Source organism: Candida oxycetoniae (assembly GCF_023343755.2).
Source record: "Candida oxycetoniae strain CBS 10844 chromosome Unknown scaffold4, whole genome shotgun sequence".
NCBI classification, from domain to species: domain Eukaryota; kingdom Fungi; phylum Ascomycota; class Pichiomycetes; order Serinales; family Debaryomycetaceae; genus Lodderomyces; species Lodderomyces oxycetoniae.
The window spans coordinates 271,863-291,407 of NW_026055367.1; the positions used below are offsets into that span (position 1 = coordinate 271,863).

Genomic DNA, 19,545 nt, shown 5'->3' on the forward strand with positions numbered 1-19,545 from the left:
GGATAGATTGATGAAACAAGTTACTAATTATCTACAATTAGTTTTTTTTCCCTCTTTCTTCTCTTTTCCCCCCCATACTTGCACATTAAGTAATTTTTTTTGCACCCAAAATTCTGCATTTATGAAGCTTTGCTGTACTATAAAATATAAAAATAAAAAAGAAACAACAATTTCTTTAGTTTCTAAGCGGCAGTGGGACCCGTCATAGGCTCAATTCACCTATGAATGAATGGCAAAGTGCATCATTTTAGCATATATATATATATATATATATATATGTAGAGTGAGAGAGAGAGAGAGAGAGATAAAGGTCGATTGTTACCAACTTGTAAGAATTACACAAAAGATTTTTGTGTTCAATAAACAATATACCTTCCCCCCCCCTCAAACTCGTCTGTGTTGGTAAGGCTGAGACAGACAAAATTGTTCTAGTTTACTATATATTATACTATACGAACTATATTAAAGTTCTTGCTATATCTTAATATATTTTTAATAGTACATTTAAGTATAAACTATATTAACTATATATTATTAATATTTAATTGTATCGAGGCACTTGTTTGCGTAGTTTTTTTGTTTTTTTTAGTCTTTGGTTTCTCTCTTTGCCTTTTCCTTAGAAAGAAATTTAATTGGCAATTTAGACACCTCGGCTAACGATTGATCAGGATTGAAATTCTTATTCTCTTGGCCGAATCCGTATTCCTTCAGCAATGGAGCATTCTTGGGTGTTGACGATGAAATCTTTGTGCCCTTTAATTTCTCCAGATTTTGATTTAACTTTTCAGTAAATGAAGAGTCGTCCTTATCCTTACCTTCTGGTTGTGGTTGAGATGATGATTGGGATGATGGTTCAGTAAAAGTAAAGTTTTGTTGGTAAAATACTCTAGTTGCTTCTCTTTTGTCGCGATGCTCCCATGGGAAAATAGCTGGGTGATCAGTTACAGGAGCCAATTTTGAATCTTCCTCACTAGCCACAGGCTCGTTCCATTTGTTTCCAATCTTGTTGAACTCTAGAGAAGATGCCTCTCCTCTCAAATTCAATAACTTATGTTTTAAACTCTTATCGAAAAATTTATTAAAGTCATTCCACCAATACTGATGAAAATTATTCAAATCACTTGATAACAAATCGTCAAAATGCCATGGCTTTTTATCGCCAATGTAGTGTAAAGCCTTAATATCTTTGAAAAACCTGTTAAATGCTGGTAAAAATTGATAATCGTGGCGAAAATTAGGAGTAACGTTATAGAGATATGGCAACCTTATCCAGTTTGGGAAAAACTCATTGAACAAGCCTTGATCAGCACCATCAAAAGTCAGCAACTCGCCTTTTGCTGCAAATTCAATCAACTTATCCAACACAGATTTACTTGGTTTTAACTTGAAAACACCAGAGTTGAAGGTATCTGGCCATCCTGAGTCTGGAGACGCTGCAATTTCTCCTTCACCAATCTCAAACTTGTCAAAAATATCATCCATGTTTTGTAAGGGTAAAACATCGGCGTCAAGATAAACAATTGACTCGTATTGTGTTAAGCTCCAAAGCAACAATTTGGTGTAAGTAATAGACAATTCAGGACGATTCAATGCTTCTTTCAATTTTATCAATGGCGAATGGATAGTGTTTACCGCGATTATATCGTCGTAAACAGTTGCTATCAAATCTTGCAAGTCTTGCGAAATTGTTTCGGTGTTCAATAAAATTGCCAATTTATAAGCAGTTTTCAATTCTCGCAACTTCCTACCAAGAAGCAATACTCCCGGTAAGTAGGATTCACCAACCAATAAGGTCACATATGCCTTTGCTGCTGTCATGATAATATAATGTCTATTCTAGAAATATCGTTATATAAATAACTTCTTCTTCTTGCTGTTATTATTATTGTTGTGAATTTTTCCTGTGAATATATTGTTGTTTTTTTTTTTTCAATTTAATTTATCCACTGATAAGGAAAAATCACCACAATTATTTTTCTAGCCGAAAAGAAAAGGCTGACTATCAGGAACAAAAAGTAAACATATTTTTAGAGGTTTTATGGGGCTACAACTTTGCGGGTAAGGAGGGGAAGGTAAGGTAGGTGCATCTTTCTCTTTCTTCCTCTCTCTCTCTCTCTCTCTCTCTCTCTCTCTCTTTTTCTTTTTCTTCTTTCTTTCTTTTTTTGATCATTCTTTTTCTCTTAAAGGTCTATTTATGATTTGCTATTCTACTCACATTTCTGTTACTTTGAACTTCCAGTTCCCGGTTTCTGGATCGTACAGTACAAATTCAAGTTCTGGGATATTCTTCAAATTCTCAATATGACGTTTTACTACGTCGCTTTTAGGATCCAAGATGGGTAATTTATCAGCTTTATTTATTGGATAACAACCTTCTAGTGTAATTTCGGCTGGCAAATTAAGTGCTTCACCTGGTCTTGGTTTTGTATCATCGTCGGGGTAAACAATACAAGACTTTGTTTCAAAAATAACCAAGTTGCCTAATATATCGTCAAGATTTACTAGTGATGACAAATCAACTGGATCGATAAATTCCAATTTACCATAATTTTTTCTTCCAATTTTGAAATTTGGTATTGATCTTAATTCGGTCAAAGTTTTCTTCTTCAATACAGAAAGGGGTGGCGACATCCAGTAACCTTCATCGTTTGTAGCTTCTTCGGGTTCAGAATCATGCTCATGTTTAGATTCATGAATAGACGCATGTTCATGTTTATCTTGAGGTGCAACTCCTGATGCCTCCTTCTCTTCCAAGACAAATGAGACTTTTGTAGTTGGCGACTCTGGTTCCGGCAATAATGCCCCGTTGGATTTCTCCAATACTAACTTTTTGAAATTGTTATTGGGTTTAAAAACATCAGATGTAATGATTGCCAGGTCGGTTATGGACGAAAATAGATTATCGGTCTTCTTCTTAAACACTTCATCCTGTACTTTTTCCGCGAGCCTCTTTACTGGCAAGACACTTACTTTGAATAACGGCGTTATTCGCTGAGATGTGCTTCCCAAGGTTACTGACTTTTTGGCTGTTGCCCCCCCGGAAGAGCTAACAACAATGGCTTGGGGAACTTGATTTTGTGATTTTGGCTCTTGCGCCAGACCTGTTATCGATTGGAATAGTGGGTTGTTTCCATAAGGATTTTGAACAGTAATATTAGTCAATGGTTGTGTTTGTTGCTGCTGTGTTTGCTGAAGGAACAGAGGTTGGGATTGCTGTGTTGTAGAACTACCGCCGCCAAATAATCCAGATCCTGTTTGCGCTGGCTTTGAACCAAATAACCCGCTTGATGATGTATTACCAAACAAACCTCCCGCTGAACCGGTATTTGTTGCTTGCTGAGAATTACCAAATAAGCCGCCACCAGTAGAAGAAGCACCTGCTGCTGGCCTTGAACCAAATAAACCACCTCCGGAGCCAAGTCCGCCACCAATACCAGTACTAGTACCAGTTCCAATACCGGAAACACCAGCACCAGTACCAGCACCAGTACCAAAGCCACTAGCTCCTTGTTGTTGATTTTGCTGCTGGCCAAACAATCCTCCTGTAGTATTGTTCTGTTGTCCTCCAAATAAACCGCCTCCAGTAATTCCTGCTGGTTTTGAGCCAAATAATCCACCACCACCACCACCACCAATACCACTCTGTTGTTGTTGTTGTTGTTGTTGTTGTTGATTTTGCGGCTGGCCAAAAAGACCTCCGCTAGTGTTCTGCTGCTGACTACCAAACAATCCTCCTGATGCTGGCTTTGCGCCAAATAAACCACTACTACCACCAACAGTAGTATTAGTTCCACCAGTATTATTCTGCTGGTTAGCTCCACCAAAAAAGCCACCACTAGTACCACCAGTTGTATTAGATTGTCCAAACAAAGACGTCCCAGCAGGTTTGGATCCAAAGAGTCCTCCACTTTGTTGACTTTGTTGATTCTGTCCAAAAAGCCCACCACCACTTTGTGGCTGGTTTTGTTGGGTTTGTCCAAATAAGCCCCCCGAGGTTGAGCCAAAACCGGTAGTTGGTTTATTTGCTCCAAATGCAGTATTTTGCAGACCAAATAAACCGCCGCCACCACTACCACTACCAGTATTACCAGAGCCAAATGCATTGTTCGTGCTAGTAGATTGACCAAAGGTATTTGAGCTCGAACCAAATACGTTGTTAGTATTAGTGTTTCCAAAAACATTACCCCCAGTGTTGCTTTGACCAAAAGGCGAGGAGGTGTTGCCAAATGCATTTGTTGTAGATTGACCAAATGGCGAGTTGCCGGTGTTCCCTCCAAATGCATTGTTTTGGTTACTTTGTCCAAAAGCATTGCCACTCAGAGCTGCTGATCCAAATAGCCCTCCACCAGTTCCGGTTGCACCACTACCAAATGCGCCTCCTCCTGTAGTACTTGATCCAAATCCAGTAGTTGGTTTTGCGCCAAACACACCGCCGCCTGTAGTACCACTGCCAAATGCAGATGATCCCCCTCCAAATGCATTATTGCCAAAGGGTGATGCTTGCTGAGTTGATCCAAATGCATTACTTGTCCCACTACCCCCAAAGGGAGAAGAGCTTGCTGGTTTATTAAAAGCAGATCCAAAAGTAGACCTTCCCGCTGTTCCAAATGGAGTAGTGGACGTGTTTTGAGAGCCAAAAAGACCACCACCACCACCTGATTGCTGTTGTGTATTTGCTCCAAATCCAAAGCCGCCTGTGGATCCAAACCCAGTGGCGGTTGCTCCAGCAGCTCCAGCAGTTTGGCTTGGAAATCTTCTACCTTGCTCATAATCCTTCAACCTCAACTCTTCAAATGAAAAATTCTTATACTCCAGCATACAACAAATATTCTGGAAAACATTATTCATATTGGCAGAATCCTTTTCAGTGTATGGAGTAAATGGTTTCACGGCAGTACCATTATTGACGTTGGGGTCTACGGCAATACTTCCAAACGCATTTGTTGTGGATTGGCCAAATGGCGATGATGTTGTATTAGCATTGTTAGCAGATGATCCAAAGCCTCCAAATGCAGATGAGGTTGCTGTTGTTGTTGTTGGCTTTGGTCCAAATAGCCCTCCTCCGCTTGAGCCAAAAGCTGAGGTACCGGTGCCTGTATTGGTACTTCCAAAAATTGATGGTTGCTGTTGCAGCAGCAGCAGTTGTTGTTGTTGTTGACCAAAGGGCGACGAACTTGTATTAGATCCAAAAAGGCCACCACCAGTGTTAGTAGCAGTACTACTACCAAACGGCTGCGTTGTATTTGCGTTTCCCGAACCAAATGCACTAGTTCCCGAGCCAAAGGCTGATGGCTGATTGGTTGTGGTACTTCCAAATATACCTCCTCCTGTATTGGTATTACTACTTCCAAAGGGAGATGCCGTTGTAGCATTAGTTGAGCTCGTGCCACCGCTTCCGAAAGGAGTACCAGTGTTTGTAGAGCTACTACCAAACCTGCCGAACCCTGAAGATGTACTTCCAAACATGAATGATCAAAGATGGATTGGGTCTTGAGATTCACAAATGTATATATCTACTGGTGTTTTTTTTTTTTTGCTTGAAGAGATCGAAGTGAAAAAAAAAAAAAAAAAAAAATAAATGAAAATTTACAGTGAGGAAAAAGACATTAATTGATATCCGTTTTAATTGATGATGCCTTTTTACCTTGGATTCACTTTCCTTTTCTTGACCGGGGTTATTGTTTCGGATTTCCCCCCCTCCTCTTCTTCAACAGCAATTGTTTTTTTCCTTTTGTTGTTGTTGTCGTTGTTGTTGTTTTTCTTCTTCTTCAAGGTACCCTTTTCTTGTTTAGTTTCAAACTTTTTCAATTGTTCCTCTCTTTCTTTTTCCCCCAATTGTGAAAGTTGTTTTCTTTTTATGGTATATTCAGAATCCTCTGCCAGCCTACCTTCGAGCCATTCCAATAATTTGATCTCCTCTCCGTATACTTCATCGTCTTCACCAGTATTTATAGGTGTTTCCAAAACTATTGGTATACCTTGTAATCTCTCGCAATTGGCAATAGCGCGAAACACTTCCAAACCTAAATAACCCAAGCCCAATTTTTGATGTAAATCTCTATTAGCACCAAGGGGCGCCTTTGAGTCGTTCAAATGTATTGCACTAAGGTATTCTGGTCCAATCAAATCGTCAAATAGTTTAATGAATTCGGTCAATTTGGCAGAATCTGTAATATCGTACCCAGCGGCAAAGGAATGACACGTATCTAAACAAACGCCAACGCGTGATTTGTCAACTATCATATTGATAACATCCTTTATATCTTGCAAGTTTGAACCGATAAGATTGCCGTGTCCCGCCATATTTTCAATTACAATCTTAACAAACTTGGTCTCATTTATGGCCCTGTTTATGTTCTTAGCTAATCTTACCAAAGCTTCCTTATGGTCTCCATCCAAACTTGACCCGGGATGAAAATTGTACAACCCAATATTCAACATCTCGCATCTTTTCAAGTCATCTAAAAATGAATTGTATGCTTTTTCTTCTTTTTCCGAATCTGGATTGCCCAAATTGATCATATACGACCCATGTGGTAAAATGTCTGTCCTAGGATTATACCCATGTACAGAACATAGATGATGAAATTTCTTAACATCTTCTGATTTATACTCTGGCGATACCCATTTTCTGGGCGATTTTAGAAACAAGGCAAAACTATTGGCTCCAATATTTCTGGCATTTGTTACAGAGTTATAAATACCTCCTGCCATCCCAACATGTGCGCCAAATTTGAATTTCGTGGTTAAATTTCGTTCATATTTAAATGGTTTTTCAACTTTTACTTTTGGTCTATGGAAGAGAGGGTTAGCAGAGCTTGCAAAGAGGGTTCAACAGAGCTTGCAAAGAATGCGTAACTGTGTGACTTTACATACACTTTTGGCGGCATCGCTTTTAATGAAACCCGCTCTCCAGCTTTTTTGACATTTATTTAAGCGATGCCCCCCCCCCGTTGAAAAATTTTGGTGATAAGCAAAGAGGTAGCGTATCACAAGTTAAAAAATTTGACATTGAAGATCCACAGTTTTATTGGGGAATCCTTCCATTTACTCCTTCACCAACAAATGTCTTTGCTTACGAATATGAGACTAAACTTACTTCGGTATTTACATGCATTTTTTGTACCAGATACGACACTTCACTCGAGGCAGAAATGGGTCCTTGGCTTAATTAATCTAGCAGCCGTAGTACTATTTTGGGTATTATCTAGTTTCCTAGTGAATGCCATGGTTGAGGATGATAAATACAGAAAACCCTTTTTCATAACGTGGATAAATACAAGCTGCTTCAGTTTCTATATAATACCGTATCTCAAGTTGAATAAAATGTCGTTGAAACAATTTTTGAACACATTGAGTAAAGATTGGAGGTATAGTCGAATACCACAGAAGGACGAGGAGAGTTTATCTAGGATTCGATATGGGTCAGATGACAATCTTACAGAAATGGAACTGTCTCAAGAGGTACGAGAGGAAGCGGAGCTGCTGTCGTCCCCGTCACCGTCACCGTCACCACCACCACCACCACCAAGCACCAGGTTAAACTGTGAAGAGTTGGCGAAAGAGGATGGAGATGAAGATAGTGTTGATAATGTCAACATATACGAAACTTTCAGATTATCACTTCAGTTTATTATTCTTTGGTTTTCTGCCAATTTGGTAACGAATGCTTCTTTATCATACACTTCTGTTGCTTCACAAACCATTTTGTCGTCGACATCATCATTTTTCACTTTGATAATTGGCTATTTAGTCTCAATTGAGCAGATTAACCAAAATAAAATTGTAGGGATATTGCTTAGTTTTGCTGGGGTCTTAATCGTCACCAAGGTAGACACAGCTGAGGATAATCCCAATAATGGGCAAAATACTTCGATTCTTTTGATACTTTGGGGAAACCTTCTTGCAATTATTGGCGCTGTCATATATGGTATTTACACTATTCTTTTAAAGTTCAAGATAACAATTCCCAATTCACATAAGGAAAAAAATCTTAATACGCATTTGTTCTTTGGATTCGTGGGACTAGTTTGTTTGCTTGGGTTTTGGCCAATACTAATCATTTTACATTTCACTGGAGTTGAAAAATTTTCATTGCCTCAAAGTTCATCAATGGCTCAGTTATTAGTTTCAAATGCTGCTATTACTTTTATAAGTGATTTCTGTTGGTGTAACGCCGTACTTTTGACAAGTCCTTTAACCGTTACTGTTGGTTTATCAATGACCATTCCGTTGGCATTGATTGGGGATTGGGTATTTAAAGGTTTTCAAATAAATTTCATTTACGTTTTTGGAGCAGCAATTGTGACCATTGGCTTTTTGATAATTAACAAAGAAGAGGAACAAGACTTTATAGAGGATGAGTAAGAGGTAGTAGTAGAAGGAGTAGTATCAGTATCAGGTGGTTGACTATAGATTATATTTATATTTATTTGTATTTAAATGTAATGGATTACATTTTTCTCCAAGAGGTGTGGATATTTGAGATCGGGATTCTTTCGCCATATTTGAAGGGGGTCTCCTCAATCAGGAAGTGGAAAAAATAATAAAAATAAAAAGTTAACCAGCTATAGTGAATAGAAAATAGGTTACTTACTTACAGGTTTGAAGTCGATGGCCATTTGAGTGAGTAGCATTAAATGAGCATTCAACTCCTTCATTGGATACTATTTGTATCATGTATACTACCAATATTAGCTCTGGATGGTGTTAAGTTGACCGAGCTTGCTTTCGAGTCATATAAGACACAAGCGGAAGATGGGTTCATTATTAATATCGAGAATAGCGATTTAACGCTCTTGGACGGTCCTCGATACTTTTACACTTTGCTTACATTCACATCCACGAATCCTCTGCATGAATGTAAAACTTGTCAAGAATTGCAGCCTGTAATTGCTCAAGTTTCCAAATCGTGGTTTGCTGATTATTCGGAATCTCATTTTCTCAGTTTTGTTCAAATTGACTTAAACGATGCTTCGAATCATAAACTTTTTAGAGACTTGGATATGTTTACCGTGCCGCATTTATGGTTGATACCTCCAAGCATGGACGATGTGCCTTTTGATTTACAAAATACACCATTTCTGGAATTTCAGATCCCCAAGAGCTCTCAAAATCAACAAGTTATGGCATTAGCACAATTCTTGGGTGAACATTTGCAAAAAATCATTTCAGTTCGAGGAGAAGACGCTACGGGCAAGTTTATAAAAACTTTTATTATCACGTTTTCAGCAATAATATTTATCAAGAAAAAGGGGCCAACGTTTGTTACATCGACCAAGAAACTGTCGGTTATTTGCTATTTATCAATTGCGTTTATCTTGTTATGTGTGGGGGGTTACCAATATGCTGTACAAAATAGAGTGCCTTTTTTGATTAAGGGAGATAATGGCGAGTTAATTCTAATTAGCGGTGGTACACATTACCAATTTGCAGTAGAAACTTTGCTCGTTGACTTGAATTATGCTGCATTGGCTAGTATTACTCTTTTGTTGATCAAATTGGGCAACTATCAAATTAATGAGTCAAGTTTAATCAAGAGCGAAAACTTACGAACATGGTTGATCATAATCAATTGCATCTTGATTTACATTCTATATAGCTGCTTCACTAGTATCGTCTTGAGGAAAGATGCTGGATATCCATATAGCTTAACTAAACTATTCTAATTAAAAGCTACCTGAAAAACTTTAATAACCAGACGACGCGTAAACGGACAAAAATTGAAAATTGAAAAATGCAAAGGGAAAGCCATACTATTAGTTATATCTTTTATCTGTATTCTAGTAAACAATTCACTAACTTGCTAGCCTAGAAAGCTTCCCTAGCTGCCAAAAATTCTCTTCAACAACTTGCGATTTTTCACACACTCTTTGATTCTAAAGTATTGTAGACGCGTCAACATTTGTCTGCATTTTTCCATGACCAAACGACCTTGTTATATAACGGACTATTTTAGTCAGAAGGATGTAAAGAAAAGAAAGGAGAATGAAAAAGGAGATGAAAGGGGAAACGGAATAAAGAATGGAAAAGAAGGTGTAAAAAAAGATGGAGCGGTTGAGGTTAAAGGTTGTGTAAAAGCAACGAAGGAGGAAGAGAAGAAGGTGAAGTTGACAGCGGCTGGTGCTGGTGCTGGTGCTGGTGCTGGTGCTGGGACTGGTACTGGTGTTGGTGCTGTGGCTGGTGCTGTGGCTGAAACTACAACGGCGGTATCCAAAAATGATGCTCATTGTGCAAAATACAACTTTGATAAAACAAAATGGGTTCAGAGCCTTTCTCAAGAAGAGAAACGGTTACTACAGTTGGAGATTGATGAGTTGCACATAACATGGCTAGCACTTTTATACCGCGAATTAACCAAACCATATTTTTTAAATTTAAAACGGTTTCTTCAACAACAACAACTTGAAAACAAAACGATATTTCCCAAGAGTAAAGATATTTATTCATGGTCTAAATTAACGCCTGTGGATAATATCAAATGTTTGATATTGGGTCAAGATCCGTACCATAACTATAATCAAGCACACGGGCTAGCATTTTCCGTTTTGGAGCCTAGTAAACCCCCACCTTCGCTAATAAACATTTACAAAACATTAGCTATAGATTATCCCGATTTTGTAACACCAAAAAGTGGAGATTTGACCAAATGGGCCAAGGAGGAAGGGGTATTGATGTTGAATGCAGTATTAACAGTTGAAGCCCATAAAGCCAACAGTCATGCAGAAAGGGGATGGGAACAGTTTACAGAAGAGGTGATTAAACAAGCAATAGAGTATCATGTGAAAAATGGGGAAAAGGGATTCGTTATAATGGCGTGGGGAACACCTGCTCAAAGAAGAATTGAAAAATTTAATAGATTTTTAAATGAACATAAGGATAAATTTTTGGTTTTGAAAACTGTTCACCCATCACCATTATCTGCACATCGTGGATTCTTTAGGCTGCAAGTATTTAAAAATTGTAATACCTGGTTAGAGAGGAATAATGGAGAAAAAATTGATTGGAGCTTGGTGGATGAATAACACCGCCAGCACCAGCATCGAGCTACCACACTATCGAGCGAAGCGAGATAGTGGAGCAACAAACCCGTGTGTTTGAGAGTAGTCAGTGTGCTCCACTATCGAGCGAAGCGAGCTATAGAGTAGAAATAGTAGAGCAACTTTTTGTAGCGATATCAGTGATGACACTATAGAGCAGAGATAGTGGAGCAACTTTTTGTAGCTTCTTACAACACTATCTCGCTTTGCTCGATAGTGTTGCTCGATAGTGTCGAGGTTTGAGAGTAGTCAGTGTGCTCCACTATCTCGCTCTGCTCGATAGTATCCATTGGAAATCGAAAAACGAGTACTTTTTTTTTATTTTTACCTCTTTTTTAAATTTGACCCTCGTAAATGTTTTTTTTTAGTGAAAAGTTCCCAAAATGGTAGTAGTGCTAATTTGGGAACAAAATTCGTTAAAAATTGTAGATTGTTTATCATTGACAATTTTATCAGTTTTTGCTCTTTTTTGGTATTCTTTTTCCCGACACAACTACCGACACTATCGAGCGAAGCGAGATAGTGGTGCACCCTTTGTAAAAATACTTGTAGGGACACTATCGACACTATCGACACTATCGAGCGAAGCGAGATAGTGGAGCACCTTTTGTAGCGATATTAGTGATGACACTATAGAGCAAATGAGATAGTGGAGCAGCACTTTGTAGCTTCTTACAACACTATCTCGCTCTGCTCGATAGTGTTGCTCGATAGTGTTGCTCGATGGTAGAGAAATAGTTAGCAATAACGCTATCGATACGATCGAGAAGAGCAAACTATCTCGCTACGATGAACAAAGCGAGCTAGTGGAGCAACATTTAGTACCTTGTTACAACCACGAGAGCCAATATTAGCTTATTACTAGTTATATTCTTGTAGGAGCGCCACTATCAAGCAGAGCGATCTACTATCGAGCGAAGCGAGATAGTGGGGCAGCACTCAGTGGCTTGTTACAAAACTACCGAGAAGAGCGAGATAGTGGGGCAGCACTCAGTGGCTTGTTACAACACTACCGAGAAGAGCGAGATAGTGGAGCGGCACTGACTAGCTGCGACAGCTGTATCTATCTCGCTCTGCTCGAGCAAAACAACCACATTTAAGGAAGCGGTCTGCAATAAATCAGTGGCTTGTTACAAAGTGCTAAGACACTATCGAGCAGAGCGAGATGGTGTCGTGAAATGCTACAAAGTGCTCACTATCGAGCAAACTATTACTATCTCGCTTCGCTCGATATTCTTACTATCTCGCTTCGCTCGATATTCTTACTATCTCGCTTCGCTCGATATTCTTACTATCTCGCTTCGCTCGATATTCTTACTATCTCGCTTCGCTCGATATTCTTACTATCTCGCTTCGCTCGATATTCTTACTATCTCGCTTCGCTCGATATTCCATTTTAGTCCCAAATGCGGCTCACAATCCTTCCATATTCAATGGCCTTTAATTTTCACTTTACCAAAAGGTATAAGAAAAAACTTTCTAGTTTTAATAGCCAAGTTTCAAGAGGAATTACAAGAACAAGAAAATAGCCAGGGGAATTTTGGCATAATATAGGGTGGCAAGTGCAATCAACAAGAATTTGGAATAGTTTATTTATCTAACCCGAGTGTTTGAGGGCCAATTTTTGCAGCTTTTTTTGCAGCTTTTTTTGCAGCTTTGGTTTGGTTTGGTTAATCGTTGATTTTATTATGGGAAATTTGCTACGTGATGATGTGCATGTAAAGAGCAATCTTGGTGGTGGTGGTGGTAATGGTGGTAATGGTGTTGCTTTGAAAATACACGAGGAAACTTGCGAGGAGAGAAGAAGGAGGTTTTTGCTCGAAGTCGATGCAAAACATGCTTATGCAAACGATAAAGATGATGCAACCAAACGATTTCAGTATTTACTTGGTTTGAGCTCAATCTTTCGGAAATTCATAGATTTGAACTCGTCAAGAGATCCTGAATTCAAGAAAAGAGTAAGAGAGATTGACAACAAAAGGTTTTTCCAAGAAACAGCAAGGAAAAAAAAAAGGAGTAATTTTCGTCGAAGAAAAACTGAAAAGGAAGAAGATGCTGAGTTATTACAAGATGAGGTGAATGAAGATGACGAAGAACACCAACATACCGTTTTAACCGAATCCCCATCTTTTGTGCAGGAAGGAAAATTGAGAGAATACCAAATTGAAGGCTTGAATTGGCTTATTTCACTTTATGAAAATAGACTAAGTGGAATATTAGCTGATGAAATGGGGTTGGGAAAAACTTTACAGACAATTTCATTTTTGGGCTATTTGAGGTACATCAAGCATATTGATGGACCCTTCATTATAATTGTCCCAAAATCAACTTTGGACAATTGGAGAAGAGAATTTGCTAAATGGACTCCCGAAGTAAATGTGGTTATACTACAAGGTGACAAAGATCAAAGAAACGAAATAATAAAGAACCGATTGTATACGGCTAAATTTGATGTTTTGATCACATCATTTGAAATGGTTTTAAGAGAAAAGAGCGCTTTAAAGAAATTTAAATGGGAGTATATTGTTGTGGATGAAGCACACAGAATCAAGAACGAACAAAGCTCGTTATCCCAAATCATTCGTTTATTCTATTCAAGAAATAGATTACTAATTACAGGGACCCCCTTGCAAAATAACCTACATGAACTTTGGGCCTTGTTGAATTTTTTATTACCGGATGTATTTGGCGATTCTGATCAATTTGATGAAACTTTTGACCAACAACAAAATGGCCATAGCAATAGCAATAGCAGCAGTAGCAGTAGCAGCAGCAGCAGTAGCACTACTGAAACTATGGATGAAAAATCCAAATTTAAAGTACAGGACAAGATCATACAAGAGTTACACCAGCTTTTAAGTCCTTTTTTACTCCGAAGAGTCAAATCTGATGTAGAAAAATCCTTATTGCCCAAAATCGAATCTAACGTATACATAGGAATGTCTAGCATGCAATTAGAATGGTACAAAAAATTACTCGAAAAGGATATTGATGCAGTTAATGGTGTTGTTGGCAAAAGAGAAGGTAAAACTAGACTTTTGAATATTGTGATGCAATTGAGAAAATGTTGTAATCATCCATATTTGTTTGATGGTGCCGAACCAGGACCACCGTATACTACTGACGAGCACCTTGTTTACAATTCGGGAAAGATGATAATTTTGGACAAGATGTTGAAGAAATTTCAAAAGGAGAAAAGTCGAGTGCTTATATTTTCCCAAATGTCCAGAGTATTGGATATTCTTGAAGACTACTGTTACCTCAGAGATTACGAGTATTGCCGTATTGATGGATCAACGTCTCACGAAGATCGTATTGAAGCTATTGATGAGTACAATGCACCCGATTCCAATAAATTTATTTTCTTACTTACCACCAGAGCCGGTGGTCTCGGTATCAATTTGACATCGGCGGATATTGTCATTTTATATGACTCGGACTGGAACCCACAAGCGGACTTACAAGCAATGGATCGAGCTCATAGAATTGGACAGCAAAAACAAGTTAAGGTATACAGATTTGTTACTGAAAATGCAATTGAAGAGAAGGTTCTTGAGCGAGCGGCACAAAAACTTAGGTTGGACCAATTGGTTATTCAACAAGGTCGACAATCTAATTCTAGTAATAATAACAATGGCGTGGGAAATTCAAAAGATGATTTGATTGAAATGATTCAACATGGAGCTCAGAAAGTTTTTGAAGGAGGTAACCAAACGGTTGACATGGATGATGATATAGAAAAGATTTTGGAAAAAGGTTTTGTAAAGACGAAAACAATGAATGAAAAGTTTAATAAATTGGGATTGGAAGATTTACAAAATTTCACATCTGATGCATCTGCTTATCAATGGAATGGTAAGAATTTCGCCAAAAAGGAAAATAATGGTTTAGGATTTAGTTGGATTAACCCTTCAAAAAGAATTAGAAAAGAACAAACGTATTCAGTGGACAATTATTATAAGGACGTTTTAAAAGCACCACCGCCAGCAGTCAAGGAGAAAGCCGTTAGGCAAGTGTTTATCAAGCCAAAAGCACCCAAGGTTTACACGGCACAAGATCATCAGTTTTTCCCACCTGGTTTAGCACAGCTACTTGAGAGAGAGCAACTAGCTTATAAAAAGGAGATCAATTTTCAATACTCTCTTGAAGATTTTGGAGATTCAGACGAGGAGTTTCTTGTTGATGAAGACAAGGACGAATTAACTCGAGAGCAAAAGAGACGTAAGGAGCAAGACAAAATCAACAACGTTGAACCGTTAACTGAAGAGGAGATTGCACTCAAAAACGAATTATTAGAAAAATCGTTTTCCAATTGGTCTAGGCGAGATTTTACAAACTTTATCCACGCTTCGGCCAAATATGGTCGTCACGAATATGGGAAAATCTCTAAAGCACTAGGTCGAAACAGTGCAGGCAAATTGAATAAATCGAAAAGAGAAACCGAGAGGTATGCAAAGACATTCTGGCAACAGTATAAATTAATAGACGGATATGAAAAATATATCAATCAAATAGAGACAATGGAAAAGAAACGGGAGAAACTACAAATACATCAAAACTTGCTTGCTTCAAAAATCGAAAATTTGCAAGATCCAATGGAAGACCTTGTTATTGTTTACCCACCGAACAATTCGAAAAGAGTTTATTCAAAACAAGAAGATAAGTTCCTTTTAAACTGTGTTTACAAATTCGGTATATTTGACGAAAAATTAAATTATCGTATAAAGCAAGAAATTGAGGATTCTGACCTTTTTAAATTTGACTGGTTTATTCAGTCAAGAACCCCACAAGAATTGGGGAGACGTATCAATACACTTTTATTGGCCATTTCAAGAGAAGCTGATGGAACATTGAATAAGAAACGATTAACGTATTCTGTTGGTGGATCAAACGGTAGTTCTAGAATTGGATCTGTGGAACCGTCGTCGCTGATAGGAAGCAGCGCCGAAAAACGAACACCTTCAGAGTTGTTGACTGAAAGTCAAACAAAGAAGGTGAAACATTGATGATGATGATGATGATGATGATGAAGTAGAAGAAGAAGAAGAACAAAATTATAATAAAAACCTTCTTTTTAAGCTATGATTATTTTTTTATTTTTTTTTTTTCTCCAACAAAATAGTACATATACAGACAATAACAGATGATGTCACTTTAGCTTGGTCTACAAAATCAATATATTTTATGACTTTTCTGTTTCAGGTTCGGAGTTGTGTTCAGTTGGAGGAGTTAAAATCTCCTCATGCGAATGATATACTGACGTAGTTGGACTTGCTGATTTAGAGCCGTCACTGTAAATTTCCAACACCGATTCTTCTCCTTTCAAATACTCAGGCCTTATGGTTTCCTCCACAGTAGAGATGTAGTAAGGAACTTTGTTTGCCGTCCAACTAACAGACATTAGATCGCTCATCTCATGCTTAGTAACACTGAAATAATCAAATACTGTATCAAATGTAGCTCTGTATCGAGGACTTATAAAGTTTCTCAAACTAATGATCTTTGTACCCGGTTTCAAGCCATATAGCAATTTACCCACTGCATCATTTAATTCTCCTTCAAATAAGTAATTGTTGACAATTATTACATCGCAGTCCAAACAGTCACGGCGAACTTGCTCATTATTCACAAACGATTGATTCAAAGCAAACTTTAGTTCGAGTGGTTTTAGACCAAAGACAGCCAAATGCTTTTGTATCAAATTTTCTTGCAAGCCTGTCAATTTCGAAGCATGGCTCATCAATTCACAACCACCACTTATAGCGCCAAACTCCAACGCAGCTTGAAAAGTAGTGTTTCCAACACCAGAACCCAAGTCGTAAAACTTTTGATTTGGTTTAAGTTGAACTTTTTCCAACACTTCACTAGTGAAGGATGGTAGAAGCTCACCATACACTTCAGCAGTGAATGCCCTATACGAGCGTAGTTTTCGGGAATCAGTAGAAACAACTCTAGCATATACTCGCAAAAGTATTTGTTGAACTGCGTATCTCGATACTTCTGTTTTGGATTGAAGTCGTTTAAAAAAATTTGAAACATAATTATCAGGCCTTATATAAGTTTTGGTGCTTGCAACATTTGTGGGTGGCTGAACATTGTTTATCGAAGTATCTACATTTTCATCAATGATAATCTCCTCCTCCTCCTCCTCCTCCTCCTCCCCCTCCCCTTTCGCCAAATTTAACGAGCACTCTTTGGTTTCCACTTGTTGATAGAACGGACTTGCAGATTCAAATCCAATTTCGCTATAGAATGTCTCCAAATCCAAATCGTCCAACGTGGGAACTCTTATTTCCGATTGGTTCAAGCATAATTTGGCACCAGCATTGAGATCATTGTCTCCCTTCATTATCTCTTCTACTGCTTCTATATTGGGAGATAAATATAACATAAGTTTGTTCCATTTATCCACTATGAATATAAATTCACCAAAATTATTATCGTAAACCGTTCTCTCAAGACTATGACAATACCCATTAATCAAACCCTTGATTACTTCTGAATAAGAAAAATATAATGCAAAATGAAGCATAAATAATTTAATGATTTCATGGACCGGGTCTAATTCATTGTCTTTTGGATCTGCAAGCACATACAGCTCATAGTGCTGAGGGTATAACAAAAATCTCACTTTTACACTGTTTAGCTGATTCAATTTGCCAGTTTGAGGATTCACGCATTCTGGAAACGATATTGGCATGTCACGATAACACTTTTCATGGCTAGCAATTACGTGTGCACCTAATTCATCATCATATAGAATCGTGTTATCATTCTTTGTCATTGCCTCTTTTGCAGTTTCATTTTCATCGCAAACCCTGAATTGAAGTTGAGGGAGTTTGGGGATCAGTTCGTATACACCATCCACAAACAAACGCCGACCATGCAAATTAAAAAGTGTATCTGAATTGATGTCTGGCGGATCGAATGGCGATATATGATCTTCCTCAACCTCCAATTCAGTAGCCACTTGTGAATCTAGTTCATGATATTCTGGTGTCTCATGTTCGCGGGTCTTTTTCATATGAGTTTTCTTCTTGATGGATTTATTTTTTTGAAGTTTCTTTTCAAACAGGGTACTCTTTTTTCGAGTTGTTGATCCTTTTTCTTCAAGTTTGAGTTTTTTTCTCAATTCATTCTTCTGCACTTGTCTAGATCTAGTCTTTTTTAGCAATGCAATATGATGAACCTCAGGCGCCCAACGATGCGTTGGTATAGTTTTCCTCTTTGCGCCGTCTTCTAGTGCCATTCTATCTCCCGTTACCGATTGAAAGTGCAATGTAGCTTCAATGAGATTGTTTAACTCATTCTTTAGTTTTACCGGTTTAGACAGAGAAGGAGGCGCTCGCAACCTACGCTCTTTATCAATTTGCCGTTGCCTTTCTCGCGCTTCCTTTTTCTTCAAGGCTTGGAGTCGAATTCTGTCTGCTCTTTCGGCCCGTGCCGCTAATTCCATCGGCGTAGGAGGCGGTTTAGCAGATTTGGTGATCTTACTAGCTTTTTCTTGCAATTTTTTGAAGCTGTCTATATCAACTTCTCCACGTCTTCTCTTTATGTTTCTTTTGGATAAGGTACTTGCACCACCGGCAAACACCATTTCCGCCTCATAAGCCAACCTTTCCTCGGCAGTCTTGAATCGAGTTTTTCTAGAGCTGATATATGATAAGCGTTTATATTCCAGAGTAATGAGTGATTCTGATCGTAGTGGGAATTTGTCATGGACATCTTCAATGGGCGTATTTGTTTTTGCATATTGGGCCAATTCCTCCTTTTCACCAATAGTCAAAGTATCTGCATCAAACAGGGGCTGACAAGATACAAATTGACAAATTTTCTCAATGCTATAATCTGGGAAATGGAAATTCAACGTGGTACTTGTTAAATCTGTTTGTATACATTGTTTCAATTTATCGAGCTCAACCTTTGTTAGCCTGATATCCACAACCTTCAAAGATTCTTTTGCCGACACTTGTCCCAAAACGTGCCCATTTCCCTTTCTCATTATATTTTCAGCTATCTTTGCTACTTCAGCCCCAACTCTACTCTTGAATATCCAAAGAAGGTGCCATAGATTGCAAAAGGCTTTGTTAATAAAATCTTGTTTTGTTTTTGGCAAGGCCTTTGGAATTGTTTTTTTCGCAGTTGGTTTTTTCAACACCCAGGTTCGATTCGCAGTCAAGTCAAAACTACCATTGACTGACATTCACTATTGAGCAGAGCGAGATAGTGTTGAATGACATTGACCAGGAAGAATTCAGCATCAACAAAATACTCACAATTTATACATGTATTTATTATAAAAGTCTAAAAATGCATTCACTATCGAGCAGAGCGAGATAGTGGATTACCATTGACCAGGAAGAATTCACTTTCTCGCTCTGCTCAATAGTGGTGGCAGCTAGAGTGCTCCATCATCTCGCTCTGCTCAATAGTGGTGGCAGCTAGAGTGCTCCATCATCTCGCTCTGCTCAATAGTGGTGGCAGCTAGTGTGTTCCACTCTCGCTC

At 38.3% G+C, this 19,545-nt stretch overlaps 7 protein-coding genes across 7 annotated transcripts; 3 read left to right on the forward strand and 4 right to left on the reverse strand. All coding sequences in view use genetic code 12, as the record gives it.

Annotated features, from left to right (window-relative positions):
* Positions 1–585: 585 nt before the first annotated feature.
* GLG2 (Glg2p) lies at positions 586–1,818 on the reverse strand (the record flags this gene model as incomplete). The annotated part of the gene is made up of 1 exon (XM_049322103.1): positions 586–1,818. One exon carries the CDS (start codon positions 1,816–1,818, stop codon positions 586–588), a length of 1,233 nt encoding a protein of 410 aa, XP_049181927.1.
* Positions 1,819–2,211: 393 nt separating this feature from the next.
* On the reverse strand, positions 2,212–5,466 carry KGF56_001025 (FG-nucleoporin; the record flags this gene model as incomplete). Its single annotated transcript, XM_049322104.1, has 1 exon — positions 2,212–5,466. The coding sequence occupies one exon, from the start codon at positions 5,464–5,466 to the stop codon at positions 2,212–2,214; it is 3,255 nt and encodes a 1,084-aa protein (XP_049181928.1).
* Positions 5,467–5,640: 174 nt separating this feature from the next.
* On the reverse strand, positions 5,641–7,229 carry APN1 (DNA-(apurinic or apyrimidinic site) lyase; the record flags this gene model as incomplete). The annotated part of the gene is made up of 2 exons (XM_049322105.1): positions 5,641–6,793; positions 7,144–7,229. 2 exons carry the CDS (start codon positions 7,227–7,229, stop codon positions 5,641–5,643), a joined length of 1,239 nt encoding a protein of 412 aa, XP_049181929.1.
* Positions 7,230–7,326: 97 nt separating this feature from the next.
* KGF56_001027 (uncharacterized protein) lies at positions 7,327–8,367 on the forward strand (the record flags this gene model as incomplete). The annotated part of the gene is made up of 1 exon (XM_049322106.1): positions 7,327–8,367. The coding sequence occupies one exon, from the start codon at positions 7,327–7,329 to the stop codon at positions 8,365–8,367; it is 1,041 nt and encodes a 346-aa protein (XP_049181930.1).
* A 272-nt stretch (positions 8,368–8,639) lies between these two features.
* KGF56_001028 (UNG1) lies at positions 8,640–11,024 on the forward strand (the record flags this gene model as incomplete). The annotated part of the gene is made up of 2 exons (XM_049322107.1): positions 8,640–9,559; positions 9,959–11,024. 2 exons carry the CDS (start codon positions 8,640–8,642, stop codon positions 11,022–11,024), a joined length of 1,986 nt encoding a protein of 661 aa, XP_049181931.1.
* Positions 11,025–12,727: 1,703 nt separating this feature from the next.
* Positions 12,728–16,045, forward strand: ISW2 (DNA translocase; the record flags this gene model as incomplete). The annotated part of the gene is made up of 1 exon (XM_049322108.1): positions 12,728–16,045. The coding sequence occupies one exon, from the start codon at positions 12,728–12,730 to the stop codon at positions 16,043–16,045; it is 3,318 nt and encodes a 1,105-aa protein (XP_049181932.1).
* Positions 16,046–16,221: 176 nt separating this feature from the next.
* DOT1 (histone methyltransferase) lies at positions 16,222–19,242 on the reverse strand (the record flags this gene model as incomplete). The annotated part of the gene is made up of 1 exon (XM_049322110.1): positions 16,222–19,242. The coding sequence occupies one exon, from the start codon at positions 19,240–19,242 to the stop codon at positions 16,222–16,224; it is 3,021 nt and encodes a 1,006-aa protein (XP_049181933.1).
* Between the last annotated feature and the right edge of the window lie 303 nt (positions 19,243–19,545).